We start from the raw sequence: 21,623 nt of genomic DNA, 5'->3' as shown, positions 1-21,623 counted from the left end.
TTTTTTTTATTTCCATTTTCATTTTTATATTTATATAATAATGATGTCTTTTTTAATTTGTTTGGTTTTTATCCCTTTGTATAAGTTATAAATGGCTGCAAGTTTACTGTAGTCCACAATTTCCTTTATTTGCATTTTAAGTGTTTTCTTTTATGTTTTTTACTATATAATTTAGGGCCCTTAAAAAACTATAAACTTTTACATTAATAAAACTGTAGAAACTGTATTTATATGACTTAAGTTTTAAATAGTGAAAAATGAATAGCGTTTAAATGAATATTTAATAATATTTAACTCCCACTAAAGGTTATCCTTTTAATAAAAATTAAAGCAATCGATGTATCCAATTGCATTTTAAATAATTAAAAAATTGGCAAGTTGCATGTAGCGCTTGGCATTTTCTGTTGCCTAAGCAACCTTCATCTTTTCGGCATCATTTTTGCAGCTTCTCGTTACACGATTTGATTGTAACCATCCGAAATTAAGGCTCCTCGAGTGGTATTTTTAAAAATTCTAGTCCCCGTTAGTTATCTTTAAACATTTTTAAAATGTTAAAAAAAATAATATTTTATTTATTCGCTTTGTCGTCAAATTTTTTAGATACTCAGAGCTCCTTTAAGTAGAAGATTCTGTTGGCATGATCCTTCTAAAAGCAGAACACAGTTTCCTTGTGTTGACAGTCCAGATAAAGATCTTGAACCTCGTTTGTGTCTTTCCTTATACCAGAACCTGGTCGGTATTGGATTAAAAAGTGTTTTTTATAATTAGATAATGTGAGATTATTGTTGTTTAATCAGTTACTATGTTTAGCACATTAAGGTGTTATTTGTTAAATAACGTACAATATTTCTTAAAATTGACTATTTTCAAAAGCAATGGGTTTCCGAAAAAATAAAGCAATTAAAAAGCAAGGTTTCTTGAACTAAATGGGAGCTAGTCTTCAGAAAAGAGATGAATTTCGTTTTTCAATTTTTTCTTCTTCTTTTTTTTCTTCTTGACACAAGAATATGGTTCAAACAGCAAGTTTATCTGGCCCACCCGATCTGCTTGTTAATCTAGCTAACTGCTGATAGGCGTCTGTCTAAGCACCCAGAATTTTAAATTAACAAAATTACCAGGTCAAGATTTAATGATATAATTCGTAGAATACGTCTCAAACAAAGAAAGAAAAAATTATTTTTATCACGACTTTTAATATTATTTTTAATTGCTCTTTAGTTCTCTTTTAACAAATCAACAATTATCACGTCGAAATCAGTCTTGTCGGTTGCTGTGTCACCAGTGGCCTTCCTGAAATTTAATTTTTGATGCTAGTAGCTACTCAAACATTATGGAGGTTTAATTTTTGAAGAGTATCACTCCTTTGTCACTTCCATTCTTCTACCGATGGTTCTCTACAAAGAGGTGGCTCTCTATTGTACTGACTCTGAGGAGTTACCTCGTTTTTTATTGCACAAACTAGTCTTAAAATCCTGCAAAAAGGGAACTGGTACTTGCCACTTCTTCTGGGAACTTCGCGCCTTGTAACTTTACTCTACAAGGTAGTAACTTTACGTTTACGTGTGCAACTATTTGGGTAACATCCTCACCGTAAAACGCTAATTCTCTTTCACACATATACCCACACAAGAATGTGGGCCAAGAGCAGCTTTAGATGATAGCATATGGCTTCGTCCTCCCATCATCCAATTTAAAAAAAAAAATACTCAAGGACCCAAAAGAAAGGACTATTTTAAATTGTTTTTTTTTATCGAAAAGTATAATGTATATTCGAGAGAAAGTAAATTAAAAATGAACAAATGGAATATATCGTCACATTCTTGGATAATCCCATAAATACCATATTTACAAAGCAAAATTAACATGTGCTTTGTTGTTTTATTAAACAAAGAATTGCAAATAGAAAAAGTGCTGCTTTGGCTAAAAGATAATAATAATATAAGAAATAAGTAAAGCTATTACTTGAAATCGTGCTTCATTTATTTATTTTTGTAATGATTATTTATTTATTGTTTTGAAAATTTAACTTTCACGAAATACTGGAAAAGCTTCCGCTAGCTTATTTATTTTCAGTTTAAATTTTTTCAAGAATGAAATATTTTGAATGAATAAACTGTTAATAACATGTTTGTAAAATGATAATATACTATAAACATTGCTAAAAATTGCTTGAATTGATTGTTTATGGAATTTATTTAAATGGCCGAGCTGATTAAAATAAATAAATAAATAATTTCAAACTTAATGGCAGTCCTGGAAAGTTTCTGGAACAATTTTATGGAATGCACGCGCTTAATATTTAATTAAGTCATTATTTTATTGATCAGATTGTCATTTATGATTTTTAAAATGAATTTATGTTTTCTTAAATGAGGTTAGTGTTGGTGGTAATATTCTCATATATATAATATATAGAATTAAATATATATATATATATACCATATTATGTTATCTGCTATCTTTCTAGAAATTTTATTGCCTTTCCTCATCATTTGTTAGTTTTGCTGTGTTATTTCCAGTTATTTAACAAGATATGACGTTCTACTTTCTAAATCGAATTACCTGCATATACAGTTGATTTTCTAGCCTTGCCATAGTTACTAACTTGAATATATTCATTTTCTCTTTCATTAGACAAACTAAGGTGTGTCTTTGATCTGTGATCTCCCAATCTGCCTCACTATTTGTAGAGGATTTTGCAGGGAAAAAGAAACCCTTGCAAGAAAGAAATCTTTTATTAGATTTTCTTTAGATCTTAATAGCTAATTTTGTTGATGTTACTGAAAATGAAATATATAGCTTCCGATTAGTTTGTGCGATATTTGTATTATTATTCTGCAGATATTTCTTGCTTTGCCGAGAATAACTACTAACTACTCTGAGAACTAGCATAACGGCGTCTTAATTAAGTACTAGATAGCACTTATGACTATGCTACGGTTGTCAATCTCAGTTATCTTTAAAAAAAAAAAAACTGTACTGTGGTCGGTCGAACATAATGGGTTAGAAGTTGTAGAAAATTTTAACACAAATTGGGGAAATCTGTAAACCTTTCTAGCGCTCAGCCCTTTTTTTATTTCACACTCCCTGCCTTATTTTTAGATCCCAAGTAAATTAAATGGATCTCAAAATTTAATTCTGTCCAAAACAGGTTCTACTCTTTCAGATATCTTAACTCTTTTGTCTTCTCATCAAACATAGTTTTTGCAGATTATACTGAGGTGCTCGAAGTGTTTCATTCAGATCTTTAGAAGTTTGTTTAATGATTAAGTTTAGGAAAACAATCCAACTAACCACATTTGCTGTTTGCTTCTTAGTCGGCTCCTCGGAGTTTCTATCCACGTCAAAAACTCTTAAGAATGTCTTTCCAACAGCAGCCCATTAGTTCCGGACTTCAAAGAGATAAGTTTTGCCAATCACGCCGCACTCCCATTTCTGTCTTGATTATCTGATATTATTTCTGCAAATTCATCTAATCGCAAAACATAATTCTGCCATAACTATGTTCTTTATAGGTTTGCCAATTCAGCTGTACAATTTTAGTCTGCAAAAATATCTGAGCCTTAACCAAAATGTCAAGTAGCCTGTAACGTTTTCTTATATAAAGTAATATGTTCATTGTTATTGTTTAAGCTCATCTGATCACATGGCTGATATTGCAATGATAAAACTCACACAAATAAATAATATTTCACAATTTATTTATTGGTTTTATGCTTGAATAATATTGCCTCTTGCTTCATTACAATGTCGTAAGTAATAGGCCATGTTAGGTGAAGTCTTTCTCTCCAGTAGAAACTAGGCAAATCTTTTGTTATCATTTGTATTTATTAATGTTTTTACCTTTAAAGATCAAATGTTTGTAAGTTTATAACTTTAATTGCACCTTTAACAATATTGAGAATAATATTGGAGGCTACTCAAAATGATTTTGATGAAACAACTAATTTACAACTACTTCCACAAAATAATAATTATTAATAATTTCTGAATTAATTGGAACAGATTTAGAAAAATTTATATTGGTAATAATAAATAATTTAAATTCAATTAAAAGTACTCCACCAAATCTTGCTTTTTATATGGTCTTGGAGTAATTTTCCCTGAAATGTGAGAATTCTTGCAAATAGTTTTTTGAACAGGAATTTAGTTCAAAACTTTAGAACAAAACGCAATTTGCTCTCACCTCCAGAAGAGCTCTTTTAATGAATTTTCATTCGAATGTGCCCAAAAGTGCTTTCTGATTCCTTGGGTCCTTCTTATTATTTCTTATATCCTTGCCTCTTCCTCTTAAACCCATTTCCTTTTCTAATTTTCTGTCCACATTTTTTTTGTTTTAATATTAAATACTCTGAATTCCTCCATCAAGATTTCATTGCTTCTAAAACATCTACGTTATATTCTTTTTATTAGAACTTTCATTTTTGGAAACTAGTTAAAATTGTTTCAAAATCTACTAATGCTTTTCTATCATCCTTAATCAAGGAAAGACAAAAATTCTTTGTAATTGAAATCATAAATTGTTGACAAAAATAAAATATTGTACACTTTTGTACTGGTTGAAGTTCTTGGACAACTGAGTATTAACCTTAGATTAGGAATTTTCCTAGCTTCAAGCTTCGTGAGATCAAATGAATGTAGTTTTACTAGATCAGAAAAAAAAAGTATATCTATAAATCTGTCACAGTTAGAGAAGAAAACTGGTTAGGGGGAAAAAAAACCATCTTGGTTTTTTGCCGGTTTCACTAAACTTTCGTTTGATTTTTTGCTCACAGTTAAAAGAGGACGCTATATAAAGATCCCTTGGAGCTCAAGTACAACCCAACAATTTTAATGACATGAACTTCTCAATTATGATCTATGTTTTTACAAATGTATCTACAAGGTTAGTTCAATAGGAAAATGATGTAAACGTCACTTTATATTTAATCACTTCTTTGACTAGCCTACATGGTTTGTTTCATTCTCAAAATTTCTAGCGAAAGTAGTTACAAAGCAGATATTTGTAAAACTTATTCATTTCTTTACAGAAAAATATTAAATTTAACGTAAATTTGTTATCGTTTAATAATGTTGCCTACTAGAAAATAATAATATGAAAATTACTTCAAATAGAAGGAACTTTAAACACTAGAACAATTGTTTATTTACATCTATGGGCGAGCACTCTACAGTTTAATTCATTAATCAAACTTTTAGAATACATTTTCTCAAATTATTCTTATAGGGTTTCTAAGCTTCTAGAAGGTAGAAGTTGTTTTCTTAACATTTATTAATTGAATTTCATCCATCATAGATAAACTAAAGTATACAAAAAAAAATAAATAATCTTTAGGAAAGTAAGGTGCGTGGTTATAGTTACAAGTGTTAAATAACCTCCTCTGCATACCTTTTTTCTTATCATTTATAGCTAATTTTTTGCGTGTAATCATGATTCATTTTGAGAAAAAAATTATTATTAGGCGTGTGATACATATTAATTAAAAAAAAATAAAAAAATGTTTTTGTTGGTCTGACTACCCCAATTGAAGATTCTCAATCTGTACAACTAAGAAGAGACAGACTAATGAAACTATCTTTGCTTGAAAAACCATTGCTAAATTTTCCAAGAGATAAGCGAAATAATTACCAAGTTATAGTCAAACAGGTAGTGCCAAGAGCATTTACTCATTGATTATAATTTGTTTTAAGTAATTTTTAGTTTTCTGTGAACTGCTTAAGAAAATATATTTAAGAAAAACTCTACTCAATCCATAAAAGAGATGGAAGTATTGACAGATTGCATTAAATTACGCTATTTATTTTTAAAAGCCTGAAATAAAATATTACACATTTTAAGGCTTACTTTTATGGAAAAAAAAAACTAGAAATCGGAGTGGTAGCCGAAATTTTATCCACTTTACCCAATAAATTTCTAAAGAAAAACATAAATTCTGTACTAATAAATTTTGAAATTGAAATATGCTTAGTGTTATATTTCTTTTAATCAAATTATTCTTGTATGTTGATTATCAATTTTCGGTAAATGTATCTAACTTAAAATTTAACCATACATTTAAATTTAAACAACACCCTTTAACATTTAAATGCTAAAAATAAGGCACAGAATTCACCTCTTTCCTAACACTGTGACCGAACATGCACATATGTATTAATAATAATTAGCAGTTCTTTCACTTTAAATGTTTACATGTGCACAGTAATGGAATTATGTTTAATGTCTCAAAACATCACAGTATTCTTATTGTAGAATTATTTCAGTATATTCAGGAATAGTTTTTTTTTAAGTAAGGACGTTTTATCCTGATTAAGTCTATACATTCTGAATATCTTTAGTACATTTCCTATCATACAGATCTTTAGTAGAAAAATTATTCTTCATTTAAATTAAATTCCACCGATAAAATTTAATCTGAGCATTGAAGAAAACTGAAAAGCTTTAGCTTGATTGATAAGTTATTGAATTAGATTGAGAAAAGTGATTCTAAATAGTTTCACAATAGTGATAATTTGAGCATATTATTTAATTTAAATATAATTTGAATCAAGAATCTAGGAACTCCCTAGGAAACAAATTAGTCAGAAAACCAGGCCAGTGATTCTTTTCGACTTTTAAACATTGTGCCAAAGAAATAGGTTGAGCTTTTATTTTAGCCACTAATTAAATCATAGATAGCCTCAGCGTCCCGGTACTTCTTTATTAGTATGTCCGCTAGGCTGTTTTGGAAGGGATTACAAAAAAAGTTTAATCGACAAACGTAAAAACAATGTTTTAACTTCAGACAGTTATCCGTTATTAAGGTACAGCAGGGACTGTGGTTTCTTTTGGCATTCTTCAACAAACTTCAATCTAAAACTGTGGCTATTATCTAAGCATTCAGTGCGACCTGACCATTTTTGCTCATTTGCCCTCTGATAATACATGCGAACATCACGGATCCTCTTAGTTGAACGTACCTAAAATGGTAATGATTTCAACCTGAAAAACTGTAGACAATTCAGTGAGAAAGAGACATGTTAACAAAAATGCAGTTATCAGAAATCCAGTTGGAATGCATTTAAGATTCAGTGATTGATAAACTGGGAATAGCTTATAACCTTACCAAGAACTGTCTGCTTCAACCTGTTCAGAATAATCTAAGCAAAAACCATTTTCTCTAGGGTTACTAAATAAAAGAAATAGGCTAACTATTTTTTGTACTTACTTTGAAAGAAAGGAACCTTGTATTTGTTAATTTTCTGAATTTAATTTTTAACACTTTTAAAGAAATATTTGGCCCTTTTTTACTCCTACCATTATTTTTTTTTTTTTAATTTGTTAATAATTATAACTTGGGGCAGCATAACTTGTGAGTCATAAAAAGATTCTCGAACCAGTATTAATTTAATTAATCTGGTTAATCAATACTTTAAATTTCAAATATTTTTTATGTGATTAAAATTTATTGAATATATTAAGAAATAATCTTCTGATCAGATAATCCTGATTTCTTTCTCATCTTTGCGTCGAAGAGTTCCAATTTTTTTAGTAGTAAATAAACAGAACAATAATACTTTTGTTTCGAAATAAGTGATTAGAACTCAGTTTTAAAAATTCTGTTAGAGATTGACTGGGCTGTTGTCCATTATTCTTTGTTCAATTTTATATTTCTTTCCAAGTAAGCTAGGATATATATTTTTTTTTTTATTTGAATTAAATTTTATAAAGGAGTTTATTTAATAACTTGAAATACAAAACTTAATTAAAAGAATAAATTAAATTAAATAAAGACTTGTGAGTGAAATATGACAATGGGCAATATAATTTTAAAGAGACCATGTTGCAAAAAAATTTCATTAAATTAATTTGCTTTTTTCTTTTACATACTATTGGATAAAAAAAGTAATAATAATAATAATACAAAATTATTCATTTTTCACTTTAAATACTTGGATTTAATTTCCCGAAACTTGTGTAAGTAAAAATATCTCTTTAGCTCACAGATCTCTGTTTGTTTGACTTTGAATGAAACCAAAAAGTAAATTTCTATATAAGAGATCAACTATGGGGAGTTAATAATTGAAGCAAGTTTTACTTCCTCCAAATATGAACACAATTTTAAATAGAAGCGAAACATACCGTCAGTTGTAGCAATATTTAAGTGATAAAAACATAGAATTTTGATCATTATCAAACGTGCTGCCTAAATAAAAATCGAATTGGTTCTTCAGGCGTAAAAGTTACTTAAAATTTATTAACTGATAATGTTTGTATAGCTATGTGTCCAAAAAATGAAAAATAAATTGGGTAAGTCTCCGAGACAATGACAATTTATAATTGTGAGCAGTTAGCCAGCGCCCTCCAGTATAGATTGTTGGTAACGTCTGACGTTGTTACCGGTAACAGGGTGCTCCCTGCAATCGTTTTTGAGATATTTATTCAACATTAGATATACAAAAATCACGCCTTGACAAATCGTTTAAAATAAATTATCGTAAAGGAGTCCATGCATCGATCATATATTTTTGGTATAAACTCAGTTTTGAAAATTAAATTACGACTGTATGGGAGCTATTTAGCTCCAAAGATGTGTTAATGAAAAACGAAGTTTTACAAAAATAATAAATAAATAGCCACACTTAATCAAGATTTAAAGTTGGTAGATGTTCTACCAACTAAAAAGTGTAGACCCAATAGTTTTTTTTTAATCCTCTTTTCCTGCTTAAAAAACCTCTATATACTCATAGAATGGATTGGACTTTCCAATTTTTCATTAGACCCAATGAATTTCCTTATTAGAAACGGCGACTTACATCTTTTTTTTTTTGATGTGACCTTTAGCTAGCATTTCGAGATCAGAGATGTTTAGTACAAAACAACTTGTGGGAAAAACTATGAACCTTAAGGAAAAGTTTCTCCAATAATACAATAAGCATCTTTTGGCTACAATGTCTGTGAACACATCCGAGTTTAAGCTGATCTTCTTTGGCACGTTAGGTTTAACTAAACTTGAAATTGGTTGGAAAGTTTTCTTACGCTCGTCAAATCATATTCTACGTTTGATATTATGTCTAAGAATAGATAAATAAAATTAAAAGATCCTCCACTCTCTTTAAATACATATTTTCAGTAAAGCAGAGAATAATTTTACTCTTCTTTGCTTGTTTATGATTAAAAAATTCAATCTTTTTGTAGAAATCGAAAGTTTGGTGTAAATTGATCAGTTATAATCATAATAATTAAAAATTAAGTAAAAGGAAATCTTGCTAGTGTTTTATCCCAGAAACCAGATTATTTCTTTGTGAAACAATATTCCAACTCAGAATAATTTAGGCAAAACCAAATGTAACTTCATCTCCAACAATATAAGAGGTTTCTTTTTAAAGTTACAAGTTAATAAAATATGTGTAACATGCAATTAAGGGCCCATATTTATTTATTTTAAATTAAATTTTCAAAAATAAAATAATAAAAAAATTAAATATAAAATTTATCTGAAATAGTTTATCTAATTATATATGTGCTTTATTCATTTTTTATGTAGTATAACATTAAATTGATGTTAATTTAAATTTATTTATTTATGATTATTGTGTTTTTTAGTGGATCACCTTTTTTTGTAGTAATTTCTTTTTTTCTTCTTCTTTGAATTAAATCACTAATAAAATAGGCCTAATGTGCGTCCTTAACACAATGATAAAACTAAAAATATTTAAATTTTTCTGTTTAACACCCTGGCCTTTTATTTATATATTTTGTTTTTAATAAAAGAATAAATTTTTCTTAATTATTCACTGTCACGTTTATCAGTGTACGCATGCAAATTTTGGTCGGATTAGTTTATATATCGCTTTGTTACACCAATTTATTTTATTATTAAAAAAAAATAGACTCCAAAAAATAAAATTAAAAAAAAAACATTAAATAATAAAAATATGTAAAGGATGTTCTAATTAAACACATTCACACACACATAAAAAAAAAAGATGCATTCTTGCAACTTTATTTCTATATAATATATACATCTATATAATATATTATTTATATTATAAATGACCAAAACATAAATCCAACTTTACTTATGGATGGATTTGTTTATGCATTTTATTTGATTTACTTATTTTCTATTTCATTTTATTTATTGAAAAACAAATTTGTGTTGTAGTCGTAATTCATTATAAATTTGCATAGTGATTGGTGTGTGATCTATATTTTATTTTACCCCTTAAATATCCTCAGCCTCTGTTGTAATTATGTTGTAAAAAAAAAAACAAATAGAATAATAATCTTTTTTTATTATTTATTAATTTTTATGTTAGCTTTCCAAGTTTTTATTTTAATTTTTAATTATTTATTGTAAGATATTAAAAGAAACTTCTTATTCTGCAGATAAAGTATATTTTGTTTCTAAGGAGAGATATTATGAAACAGATGATTACTTGAAGTAATGTTAAATAATCAGTTCTTAAATGATAAAAAGTTTTATTTTTTTTTAATTATGATATAAATCAATTCAAGTGTTATATTTGTCAAAAGCATTTGAGTATTGATTTATTGATTTAAAAAAGAAAAACTGAAAATTCTGTACTGATAGAACTGTCAAAAATGCATACAAAGAAAAATTACCTGCGGTACAATGAAAAAAGCTCTTACTAAATAAAAAAAAAAAAAAGCAGAATAACTATTGCTTAAGGAAGTAAATTGAAACTTTTAACCACAAACAAAAGGAAGTTTCATAACTGAAATAAGGTTACTTATTTTATAACTGGTCCATTTTATAAATTTACCATTTACAGTGTTATTTATTGAGTAAATACTTGTATTGTTTTCAATTTTAAAGTATTATTCGTAATAAATTCCAGCATGTTTTTGTCTATATGTAAAGATTTAAATTTGTTTCTAGTGTTAATCACAAGATAACTATTTTTAAAAAAAGGAGAAAAGAACAGGATTAGACTTGCACAAGGTCAGATCTAGTTAATGGCCCTAATTAACTTCACAACTGTAATTTTGCTAAACTGAACCTTATAAACATTAAATTTGAACTTATTGTTACATAAAAATGGCCTGTGCTTGTTGTATTTCGGAGTGCATTAAAATAGTATACTTTTCAACTTAAAATTAATTATTGTTATTAAAAGTAGGTAAGTAACACACAAAATATGAAGTATATGTGTGTTTGTGTTTGGCGTTACTCGCCATAACAGACACGTGATCACAATAGAAACCAATCTTACCGCAAATTGCACTTCTGGTATATGAGGGCTTTAGTCTGTGCCGAAACGTTTGACAAGTATAGAAAGTCGAAATGGTAGCACGACAAGTATAACGAATGATTCAAGGGATGAATATGCGACCAGAAAAAGGTAAAAAAGTGTAGAAGTTGGAAGCAAATTTGAATCGATGTTGAACTAGACTTTCATGTTCATAGGAATATAGCAAGAACACAGAAAATTCACTCGAAATAAAAGACAGAAAAGAAATAAATGTTTAAGTCTGTTGCCATGTTTTCATCGAATAAACTAGTCGCATTCGCCAGCAGCGAATCTTAGTAAGTTACAACTAAAAACGAACATGCATCTGCAGAGCTTGCCACGATAAATCGGGAGCGCTAATCCTTCCTATCTTCTAGAATTTGCGAACAGAGTGAAGAAAAATCCATAAAAAAAATCGATTACCCTTAGAGAGAAGATTTAGTTCAAGACCTTTGGTCTTCGCTGATTGGCGAGAATTGAGTGTGGAAGTAAGAGCATGAAGGTAGAGTAGAACCATAATGGCCTAGTGATCTTTTTCTTTTTTTTTAAATTGGGTCCTGAAACTGGATCGGGAAAACGTGGATGAACATAGACACTCAATTCTGCTCCATTAAGAGCAGCGTCAGCAATTGTCAGAATCTTGGACTTTGACAAAAAAAACAAACAAAAACAAAATGACTCCGTTATTTGCTAAGAATAAAGAATGAAAATGGAGGAGATCTCTTCAGAAACGACAATTCTGGAAGAGAAACAGCCGAAGAGAGATATTCGGCCAAATTACTAGAAATACCGAGATCAGATTAGCAAGAGCCCCTTGTCAATCAAGAGTTGTCAACAAAAAAGGGACAAGAAAGAAATGGGAACTTCATATCAGTTAACTTGTCTTTAGATTTCTCATACTATATTAAGCTGCCATATGAATAACAAGTTTTAGAAGAAGAATAAAATGCTAGTTTGTACAAAAAACGTATTTGCAAAAAGAAATAATCACCTAAATCGTGACTTTTATCGCCCATTTGAACAAAAACTGAGAAAGTTGTGGAATTAATTATTTAATTAACAGTAACTCACTATATAAACAAATTTGCTTCATTGATATTTGTATATCTTCAACTTAATTGTAAGCGAAGAATCCAAAGTAAATACCCAACTTAAAATAGTAATTCAGGTCCACATCTCCCACGGGCATTTCCTATTTCAAATATGTATTGCATTTTCTCTGTTTCATTTCTTGAATTCTAAAAAAAAAAAAACATGTTATTAATCAATAGTTGAATATTTTAAGTAAAAGTTGCTGGAATTAAGTTTGAAAACGGTGAATGCAAACATTTCTTTGAGATTGTGAGTTAATTTTCAAGTGTGAGTATTGTTAGCGGGTAATTTTCACAAAGAATTTTCTAAATAAAGCATTTATGACAGTAAATAGATTATCTGTGCACAATTTTTATTTATTCTTAATTTGTTTCAATTTGCGATTTAGTTTTTTCTGTTTACCGTTGATAATTAAAAGTTTTTATTTCTAATTTTTTCTTTTTATTTTATTTTTTTTAATTTTTAAAAAAAGTATTGGAGTTAAATAAATGGTTAAATGTTCAGGTTCCACGATGAAGATCATGCTAACTATCTAAACTCAATGTGGCTGATCGCCATCACACTTCTTAGTGTGGGTTATGGGGATATTGTGCCCAACACCTACTGCGGCCGCGGTATTACGTTGACCTGCGGCATCATGGTAAGTCTCGTTTTGCTCAATCAAAACAAAAAAAAAACCTCCTCTCACCCAAAATAAATAATAATAAAAATATATACTCAGCCTAAATAAAACGTTCCTCCCTGCTTCTCCATTAACCTCTACAAAGATTATTTCCTTTAAAATTCATTTGGGTCCCAAAAGACACTGAGATGACCTTTCGGCGCGATTTATAATACAATAAGTTAATTTTGAATTAGATTTTAAACCTATTTCAAAGAAACATGAATTAAAATAATTTGTAAAAAAAAGACACTTTGCAGTCATTTATAACGGTTGTTATAGAAGCCAAAACTAACACTTAAAACATACCGTCTTTCTTTTCCAAAATAAATTGTCCCTAAATAAGATTTCTTAAAAATAATTAATTTATTTTTGCTCTTTAATTTTATCAGTTATTGTTAGGTTAATTTTTAGTTTGTATAAAGAATTTTCCAAATAGTAAATCACAGACAAATACTGGGTTGTAAGTGAACCTGAAGGTGTTAGAAGGTTGTACGTGATGGCTGCCCGTATTAAGTGTGGCCTCACATTGACAGGTTTCATGACGAAGATCATGCCAATCTATTGAACTCCATGTGGTTAATAGCGATAACATTTCTGAGCGTGGGATTCGGTGACATAGTGCCTAATACTTACTGTGGTAGAGGAATTGCAGTCAGCACTGGAATTATGGTAAAGTATTTTCCTTAAACAAATTAAATCTCTGCAATTTTCAACATGTATTATTAGTTTGTACTCTTAATTTTATTTCATCTTTTTCTCTTTTTAATCCTATTCAGATGAACAGTTTTTTTCTAGATTGTTGTTTTGTTTTTTTAGGGTTAAAGAAGCCAATCATTTAGGATATTAGACAATACTAAATCCCCAAAATTCATAGAGAGAAAATTACTGCTGTAGGTGCTTAATTAACTGAATCATTAAAATGTTGCAAATAGGCTGGCTAAAACCTTCAGCTTTTATTTCTTTTCCATTCTCCTCATTTCATTGCTTACCTTCGGTCTTATTAGTGGCGGTCTAGCAAATGAGCAGATGAGCTAATAATAGCTAAGTATAAGCCACTCAACATTTATTCAATGAAATTAGTTACAGAGCAACATTTGATGGAACTCTCAGTTACAACAAAAGATATTCTACTTTCAAACGTTTCAGTGATTCACATTTTCGTACTAACTTTATTTTTCACTGGAATTGTAAAGGTATGTTAGTTAAAGTAGTTGGTTTCAAAGTAATAACTAAGATAATACTAGGAAAACCAGAGAGGAAGGAGACAAAAAAGAAAATCGGTTTCCGAATTCAAAACTAATCCAGATGTTCCTTTAAAGAACTTGGCGTGATGCCTGCTAAAGTAAGAAAGGATAAGTACGTAGAAGGATAGTAAGAGAAATCTCGGGGCTTGAACAGCCATTATACTATGTTCCAGGATAAAAGGGCATCTAACTTACACGAAGACTTGAGATTCCCCAATATTCCGACTTCAAATAAAATCATTTATATTTTTTCTCAATTTCTCTTTCAAATTTATTAAAATAATATAAGTACATATTAAGCTCATTGCTTATTATTATTATTATTATTATTGTTTTAATTAAATTTGGAAATTCAAATATGAAAGAGCGATTCGAATTTTGTATATACTGTAGAATACTTTTTCAACTATTTTTAGCATGAAAGGCTTTGGAAGCATAATTTTATTTTCTAGGGGGGATTTGAAAGTGTGTTTCATTGTGGTGCGCTTATTATTATTATAATAACTATATTGGAAAAAATTTTGAAAAACTGTGTGTATTTTCTTATTTTCATGTTTTTTTTTTGTTTTTATATGATATTAATTTTTTGAATTGTATATTTTCTTTGTTATGTGTTTCTCTTTATTTTATTTATATAATTTTCATCTAAAAGAAATTATGAATGATTTGCACAATTATTTTTACCTTTGTACATTTACATATTATCGAAATTATGGACTTATTTGTTGACAAATTTCTTGTTACAATTAAGAGGGGTCCATTAACCTGGCGGCACTTTGGTTGAATTTTGAGACAAAACTTTTGCACCGAGCTCGAAACACATTGCACTCTTATGCACCACCAAAAAAAAATCTAAATTCGCCAAGGAAAAGCCACAATAAGCAATTAAAGTTTTTTTCCCGCCAAAAAAAATTTGGCCGGATTTGATTGAAACTTACTTCATTATGTTAAGTACACTTTGCACTCCATTGCACCACTTAAAAAAATTCATTAACTTTAATAATTACGGAGATATGGCCATTCAAAAGATCAAAGGGAATTTGCCGCAAACACTGAATTTCGAACCGCGACTTAGTATACAGGTAGAGGAGAGCTAGCACCAGCTAGAACCACAAAAAAAATCTAATAAAATATGCACACATTCAGAAATATAAGGAATTAAAGTGCTAAAAAAAGCATTAACTTGGCGGCACTTTGGTGGAATTTTGGGTAAAAAATTATTGCACCATGCTCAGAACACTTTGCACTCCTATGCACCACCAATAAAAAAGCTAGCACCACCAAGGAAAAGCCTCAATTTTCCATTTAAAGTTACGCGCGAAATTTAAATTCAAAAAAAATGAGTCTTATTTGCGGGAAAATTGGAGCGCTTTTTTCCAAAATAGCAAGTACTAGTATTAGAACAACTAGCCCCACACAGGAAATGCCAAAAATTAGCATATTTTCAAAGTAATTTACAAATTATTCAACCGATTTTCCCGCCAACTTACCTTTAACCGGAAGTGCTCTAAATTGAATTGAAACTCATCCTATTTTGTTCATGGTAGCTAGCACCAATATGCACCACAAAAAGAAATTTTGAATTTACACTAAAAGCTGATATATTGATAATAAAAGATGCACTGACAGACGTGACCATTAACTTTGCGGCACATTGGTGGAATTTTGAGAAAAAAATTATTGCACCCAGCTCGGAACACTTTGCAATGCCAATAATAAGCCAGCAACACAACGGAAACTGTAAAAATTCACCAATTGTACGCCAAATATAACTTTAACCGGAAGTGCCCTAAATTGAATTGAAACTCATTCCATTTTGTTCGTGATAGCTAGCACCAATGTGCACCACAAAAAGAAATTTTGAATTTACACTAAAAGCTGAGATATTGATAATAAAAGATGCACTGACAGACGTGACCATTAACTTGGCGGCACTTTGGTGGAATTTTGGGTAAAAAATTATTGCACCCAGCTCGGAACACTTTGCACTCCTATGCACCATCAATAAAAAAGCTAGCACCACCAAGGAAAAGTCTAAATTTTCCATTTAAACTTACGCGCGAAATTTAAATTCAAAAAAATGGAGTTTTATTTGCGGGAAAATTGGAGCGCTTTTTTCCAAAATAGCAAGTACTAGTATTAGAACCACTAGCCCCACACAGGAAATACCAAAAATTAGCATATTTTCAAAGTATGTTACAAATTACTCAACCGATTTTCCCGCCAACTTACCATTAACTTGGCGGCACTTTGGTGGAATTTTGAGAAAAAAATTATTGCACCCAGCTCGGAACACTTTGCACTCCTATGCACCACCAATAAAAAAGCTAGCACCACCAAGGAAAAGCCTCAATTTTCCATTTAAAGTTACGCGCGAAATTTAAATTAAAAAAAAAATGAGTTTAATTTGTGGGAAAATTGGAGCGCTTTTTTCCAAAATAGCAAGTACTAGTATTAGAACCACTAGCCCCACACAGGAAATGCCAAAAATTAGCATATTTTCAAAGTAATTTACAAATTATTCAACCGATTTTCCCGCCAACTTACCTTTAACCGGATGTGCTCTAAATTGAATTGAAACTCATCCTATTTTGTTCATGGTAGCTAGACCAATATGCACCACAAAAAGAAATTTTGAATTTACACTAAAAGCTGATATATTGATAATAAAAGATGCACTGACAGACGTGACCATTAACTTTGCGGCACTTTGGTGGAATTTTGAGAAAAAAATTATTGCACCCAGCTCGGAACACTTTGCAATGCCAATAATAAGCCAGCAACACAACGGAAACTGTAAAAATTCACCAATTGTACGCCAAATATAACTTTAACCGGAAGTGCCCTAAATTGAATTGAAACTCATTCCATTTTGTTCATGGTAGCTAGCACCAATGTGCACCACAAAAAGAAATTTTGAATTTACACTAAAAGCTGAGATATTGATAATAAAAGATGCACTGATAGACGTGACCATTAACTTGGCGGCACTTTGGTGGAATTTTGAGAAAAAAATTATTGCACCCAGCTCGGAACACTTTGCAATGCCAATAATAAGCCAGCTACACAACGGAAATGGTAAAAATTCACCAATTGTACGCCAAATATAACTTTAACCGGAAGTGCCCTAAATTGAATTGAAACTCATTCCATTTTGTTCGTGGTAGCTAGCACCAATGTGCACCACAAAAAGAAATTTTGAATTTACACTAAAAGCTGAGATATTGATAATAAAAGATGCACTGACAGACGTGACCATTAACTTGGCGGCACTTTGGTAGAATTTTGAGAAAAAAATTATTGCACCCAGCTCGGAACACTTTGCAATGCCAATAATAAGCCAGCAACGCTACGGAAATGGTAAAAATTCACCAATTGTACGCCAAATATAACTTTAACCGGAAGTGCCCTAAATTGAATTGAAACTCATTCCATTTTGTTCATGGTAGCTAGCACCAATGTGCACCACAAAAAGAAATTTTGAATTTACACTAAAAGCTGATATATTGATAATAAAAGATGCACTGACAGACGTGACCATTAACTTTGCGGCACTTTGGTGGAATTTTGAGAAAAAAATTATTGCACCCAGCTCGGAACACTTTGCAATGCCAATAATAAGCCAGCAACACAACGGAAACTGTAAAAATTCACCAATTGTACGCCAAATATAACTTTAACCGGAAGTGCCATAAATTGAATTGAAACTCATTCCATTTTGTTCATGGTAGCTAGCACCAATGTGCACCACAAAAAGAAATTTTGAATTTACACTAAAAGCTGAGATATTGATAATAAAAGATGCACTGATAGACGTGACCATTAACTTGGCGGCACTTTGGTGGAATTTTGGGTAAAAAATTATTGCACCATGCTCAGAACACTTTGCACTCCTATGCACCACCAATAAAAAAGCTAGCACCACCAAGGAAAAGCCTCAATTTTCCATTTAAAGTTACACGCGAAATTTAAATTCAAAAAAAATGAGTCTTATTTGCGAGAAAATTGGAGCGCTTTTTTCCAAAATAGCAAGTACTAGTATTAGAACAACTAGCCCCACACAGGAAATGCCAAAAATTAGCATATTTTCAAAGTAATTTACAAATTATTCAACCGATTTTCCCGCCAACTTACCTTTAACCGGATGTGCTCTAAATTGAATTGAAACTCATCCTATTTTGTTCATGGTAGCTAGACCAATATGCACCACAAAAAGAAATTTTGAATTTACACTAAAAGCTGATATATTGATAATAAAAGATGCACTGACAGACGTGACCATTAACTTTGCGGCACTTTGGTGGAATTTTGAGAAAAAAATTATTGCACCCAGCTCGGAACACTTTGCAATGCCAATAATAAGCCAGCAACACAACGGAAACTGTAAAAATTCACCAATTGTACGCCAAATATAACTTTAACCGGAAGTGCCCTAAATTGAATTGAAACTCATTCCATTTTGTTCATGGTAGCTAGCACCAATGTGCACCACAAAAAGAAATTTTGAATTTACACTAAAAGCTGAGATATTGATAATAAAAGATGCACTGATAGACGTGACCATTAACTTGGCGGCACTTTGGTGGAATTTTGAGAAAAAAATTATTGCACCCAGCTCGGAACACTTTGCAATGCCAATAATAAGCCAGCTACACAACGGAAATGGTAAAAATTCACCAATTGTACGCCAAATATAACTTTAACCGGAAGTGCCCTAAATTGAATTGAAACTCATTCCATTTTGTTCGTGGTAGCTAGCACCAATGTGCACCACAAAAAGAAATTTTGAATTTACACTAAAAGCTGAGATATTGATAATAAAAGATGCACTGACAGACGTGACCATTAACTTGGCGGCACTTTGGTAGAATTTTGAGAAAAAAATTATTGCACCCAGCTCGGAACACTTTGCAATGCCAATAATAAGCCAGCAACGCTACGGAAATGGTAAAAATTCACCAATTGTACGCCAAATATAACTTTAACCGGAAGTGCCCTAAATTGAATTGAAACTCATTCCATTTTGTTCATGGTAGCTAGCACCAATGTGCACCACAAAAAGAAATTTTGAATTTACACTAAAAGCTGATATATTGATAATAAAAGATGCACTGACAGACGTGACCATTAACTTTGCGGCACTTTGGTGGAATTTTGAGAAAAAAATTATTGCACCCAGCTCGGAACACTTTGCAATGCCAATAATAAGCCAGCAACACAACGGAAACTGTAAAAATTCACCAATTGTACGCCAAATATAACTTTAACCGGAAGTGCCCTAAATTGAATTGAAACTCATTCCATTTTGTTCGTGATAGCTAGCACCAATGTGCACCACAAAAAGAAATTTTGAATTTACACTAAAAGCTGAGATATTGATAATAAAAGATGCACTGACAGACGTGACCATTAACTTGGCGGCACTTTGGTGGAATTTTGGGTAAAAAATTATTGCACCCAGCTCGGAACACTTTGCACTCCTATGCACCATCAATAAAAAAGCTAGCACCACCAAGGAAAAGTCTCAATTTTCCATTTAAACTTACGCGCGAAATTTAAATTCAAAAAAATGGAGTTTTATTTGCGGGAAAATTGGAGCGCTTTTTTCCAAAATAGCAAGTACTAGTATTAGAACCACTAGCCCCACACAGGAAATACCAAAAATTAGCATATTTTCAAAGTATGTTACAAATTACTCAACCGATTTTCCCGCCAACTTACCATTAACTTGGCGGCACTTTGGTGGAATTTTGAGAAAAAAATTATTGCACCCAGCTCGGAACACTTTGCACTCCTATGCACCACCAATAAAAAAGCTAGCACCACCAAGGAAAAGCCTCAATTTTCCATTTAAAGTTACGCGCGAAATTTAAATTAAAAAAAAAATGAGTTTAATTTGTGGGAAAATTGGAGCGCTTTTTTCCAAAATAGCAAGTACTAGTATTAGAACCACTAGCCCCACACAGGAAATGCCAAAAATTAGCATATTTTCAAAGTAATTTACAAATTATTCAACCGATTTTCCCGCCAACTTACCTTTAACCGGATGTGCTCTAAATTGAATTGAAACTCATCCTATTTTGTTCATGGTAGCTAGACCAATATGCACCACAAAAAGAAATTTTGAATTTACACTAAAAGCTGATATATTGATAATAAAAGATGCACTGACAGACGTGACCATTAACTTTGCGGCACTTTGGTGGAATTTTGAGAAAAAAATTATTGCACCCAGCTCGGAACACTTTGCAATGCCAATAATAAGCCAGCTACACAACGGAAATGGTAAAAATTCACCAATTGTACGCCAAATATAACTTTAACCGGAAGTGCCCTAAATTGAATTGAAACTCATTCCATTTTGTTCATGGTAGCTAGCACCAATGTGCACCACAAAAAGAAATTTTGAATTTACACTAAAAGCTGAGATATTGATAATAAAAGATGCACTGATAGACGTGACCATTAACTTGGCGGCACTTTGGTGGAATTTTGAGAAAAAAATTATTGCACCCAGCTCGGAACACTTTGCAATGCCAATAATAAGCCAGCTACACAACGGAAATGGTAAAAATTCACCAATTGTACGCCAAATATAACTTTAACCGGAAGTGCCCTAAATTGAATTGAAACTCATTCCATTTTGTTCGTGGTAGCTAGCACCAATGTGCACCACAAAAAGAAATTTTGAATTTACACTAAAAGCTGAGATATTGATAATAAAAGATGCACTGACAGACGTGACCATTAACTTGGCGGCACTTTGGTGGAATTTTGAGAAAAAAATTATTGCACCCAGCTCGGAACACTTTGCAATGCCAATAATAAGCCAGCAACACAACGGAAATGGTAAAAATTCACCAATTGTACGCCAAATATAACTTTAACCGGAAATGCCCTAAATTGAATTGAAACTCATTCCATTTTGTTCGTGGTAGCTAGCACCAATGTGCACCACAAAAAGAAATTTTGAATTTACACTAAAAGCTGAGATATTGATAATAAAAGATGCACTGACAGACGTGACATTAACTTGGCGGCACATTGGTGGAATTTTGAGAAAAAAATTATTGCACCCAGCTCGGAACACTTTGCAATGCCAATAATAAGCCAGCAACACAACGGAAACTGTAAAAATTCACCAATTGTACGCCAAATATAACTTTAACCGGAAGTGCCCTAAATTGAATTGAAACTCATTCCATTTTGTTCGTGATAGCTACCACCAATGTGCACCACAAAAAGAAATTTTGAATTTACACTAAAAGCTGAGATATTTATAATAAAAGATGCACTGACAGACGTGACCATTAACTTTGCGGCACTTTGGTGGAATTTTGAGAAAAAAATTATTGCACCCAGCTCGGAACACTTTGCACTCCTATGCA

At 31.0% G+C, this 21,623-nt stretch overlaps 1 protein-coding gene across 13 annotated transcripts in view; it reads left to right on the top strand.

Moving 5' to 3' along the window:
* Positions 1 to 21,623, top strand: part of SK (small conductance calcium-activated potassium channel) — a 636,287-nt gene that overhangs the window by 583,607 nt on the left and 31,057 nt on the right. For 8 of the 13 annotated variants that reach the window (XM_074123003.1, XM_074123004.1, XM_074123006.1 and 5 more), the window contains one exon: positions 12,832 to 12,967. In XM_074123003.1, coding sequence (XP_073979104.1) covers positions 12,832 to 12,967 — 136 coding nt within the window. Of the gene's footprint in view, positions 1 to 600; positions 1,724 to 12,831; positions 12,968 to 13,524; positions 13,661 to 13,807; positions 14,983 to 21,623 lie in introns of those variants that run through there. The other 5 variants (XM_074123007.1, XM_074123000.1, XR_012456884.1 and 2 more) reach the window with 4 other exon arrangements.

Source organism: Rhodnius prolixus, unplaced genomic scaffold, assembly GCF_049639745.1.
Source record: "Rhodnius prolixus isolate KJV_2025 unplaced genomic scaffold, Rpr scaffold_8, whole genome shotgun sequence".
NCBI lineage: Eukaryota > Metazoa > Arthropoda > Insecta > Hemiptera > Reduviidae > Rhodnius > Rhodnius prolixus.
This window is presented reverse-complemented; position numbering and strand designations above follow the sequence as displayed.